This window comes from Cyprinodon variegatus, unplaced genomic scaffold, assembly GCF_000732505.1.
Source record: "Cyprinodon variegatus isolate N-32 unplaced genomic scaffold, C_variegatus-1.0 Scaffold72, whole genome shotgun sequence".
Taxonomy (NCBI): Eukaryota; Metazoa; Chordata; class Actinopteri; order Cyprinodontiformes; family Cyprinodontidae; genus Cyprinodon; species Cyprinodon variegatus.
The window spans coordinates 1,467,743-1,469,844 of record NW_015150525.1 but is presented as its reverse complement, the minus strand read 5'-3'; the positions used below and the strand labels follow the sequence as shown (position 1 = coordinate 1,469,844).

Genomic DNA, 2,102 nt, shown 5'->3' with positions numbered 1-2,102 from the left:
TATATATCCACGCAGAACCAGTTATATCTGATGAAACAGTTTTTATAAACAGTATAAAATGATTTATAAAATAAATCATTTTTAATGCCACGACAATCACACTTAATGAATCTTAATGCCAGTTAAGGCATCGATTAAAAAAATTATTTAATGACTGCGGAAACCCTGTAATCACCAGCCCTCCACATGTTTGCACAGACTATTACCATAGTCTAGTACCAACCTTTGTCTTCTTTAAATTGTTTTCATCCGATTACCTGTATTATAAAGGTTTTATTATATTAAAGTAATGTCCCCCTATGACATACAAGCCTAGTATTAAATTTCAGTTTTGATCTGGTGATTTTATAGCACACCTACCATTGGCTAAAACTGGATTACAGGTCATTCAAGGCAAACTAAAGTCTTAGATGAGACCCGAGCCTCAGTTTAGCGCGTAACGTCGTACAATCAGATAGGAAGCAGCAGCAACGACTGCAATCCGTTTCTATTATTGATGTTTTATTATGAACATTACAATAAAAACTCTTCGTTTGCAAGTAAAATCCCTTATTTGATGGAACTTTTTTAAGTTTGAGGCCAAGTTGAGAGAAAAAGCAAGTAATACTTGTTGTCTTTTGTAAATGCTGTAGATTATTTGATTACTGTTTGGAGCACAAATCAAAAGCGAAACTAAATGTGATGGATTGGTATGAGATAATGTGACCTAAATAATATTTGATCTGTTTAACAGATTATTTCGACATCAGCGTAACCGATCAGCGGTATGTGCTGCCCATTTTTTAGGTCAACCATTAAAGCTGAATTGTTTTTGTTTTTTCCTCCATTTAACTGATAAAAATTTACAGTGATAAAAGTAACACAAGTCACAATTTAAACACATAAAAGAAGCATTTATAAAACAAATCATTAACAATGAGAAGCAAACAGGGGAAAAGTTATTTATGCCTTAATGTTATCTCCAGGCTGCTGAACGCAACTGAATCGATGATTGCGTGCACGTAACGAATGATACGATTCAAGCAAAAGATAACCTCGGCTCAAAATACATCAGCTGATGTACCAGTTCAAGCGAAAAAATGCCGCTTACTTCAAGGGCGATTAAATCACAGTTGCTAAACATGCTAAAGTTGAGACCTGCCACCCCCTCATTTTGGGCGGCTGTATTTTTGAATATCTTTGATATGGATAATGCGTCTAAGCAGCAAATTGGTCTCTTAACACAACTGATTGCAGATCATTAAAACAAGAGTGATTCTCACCTTGACTTCCTCCCATGCATCCCTCTCTTCCTTTAGAACCCTGCTGGTGTGAAGTGGGGTCTGGGGAACCTCCATTGATTGCTTTAGGACAAAAGAAACATCACCGCTAATGTTGGTTCAAAAACACAGATCAAAGGCTATGTTCACACTGCAGCCTGAAGTGACCCTAATCCAAATTATTTTTTGCCCATATTAGGGATGGGCGACAAGGCTAAGAAATATAATTTTCAATTTTTTTCAGTCATTTTGGACGGTTTTAAACACAGTATTAAAAAAAACTACCTATATATTCAGTACAAGCGCAAGAAAAAAAAAAAGAGGTTCATTTGCTGAAATATGCAATTTATCGAACAGTCAATAACTTGTGTTGATCTTCTGGGAAGTAGGTGGTTTGTAAGCAGCAGCTTATGAGAGCCCAGTTCACATTGATATAATGCAGTTAAACACATGTACGGCTGAAGAGATCGACTGGACCAAAGGACTGTAGTAGATGCAAAAAATCAAAGCATAGTTCAACTTTTCACAGAGCGCTTTTCGTGTTTTGACTCTGCAGATCACACACTTTTAGCACTTGAAGTAAACCAGGCTTCTCTACGGTGTAAATGGGCACCATGTCCATCCCTATAGCAATTCAACCATCTTGAAAAGAGTGAGTTTTTAAAGTCGTAGGGACGCGGTTCCAACCGTCGCAGTTCCGAATTCTCCCCAGAGGGAGGGAATAAAGTGATTGGTCGATTATCCAGAGGGCGGGATTGTTGTGGCGGAAGGTTTATAAGCATGTTTGATTGTGGCCGGTTTGTCTGAGACATCGTTGCTAACCAGTTAGCAACTTAGTGCTAG

At 37.5% G+C, this 2,102-nt stretch overlaps 1 protein-coding gene across 1 annotated transcript in view; it reads right to left on the bottom strand.

Annotated features, from left to right (window-relative positions):
- Positions 1-2,102, bottom strand: part of LOC107083314 (MAP kinase-activated protein kinase 2-like) — a 67,015-nt gene that overhangs the window by 5,330 nt on the left and 59,583 nt on the right. Inside the window, exon 6 of the mRNA XM_015372438.1 lies at positions 1,263-1,343. Within this exon, the coding sequence (XP_015227924.1) occupies positions 1,263-1,343 (81 nt within the window). The remainder of the gene's footprint in view (positions 1-1,262; positions 1,344-2,102) is intronic.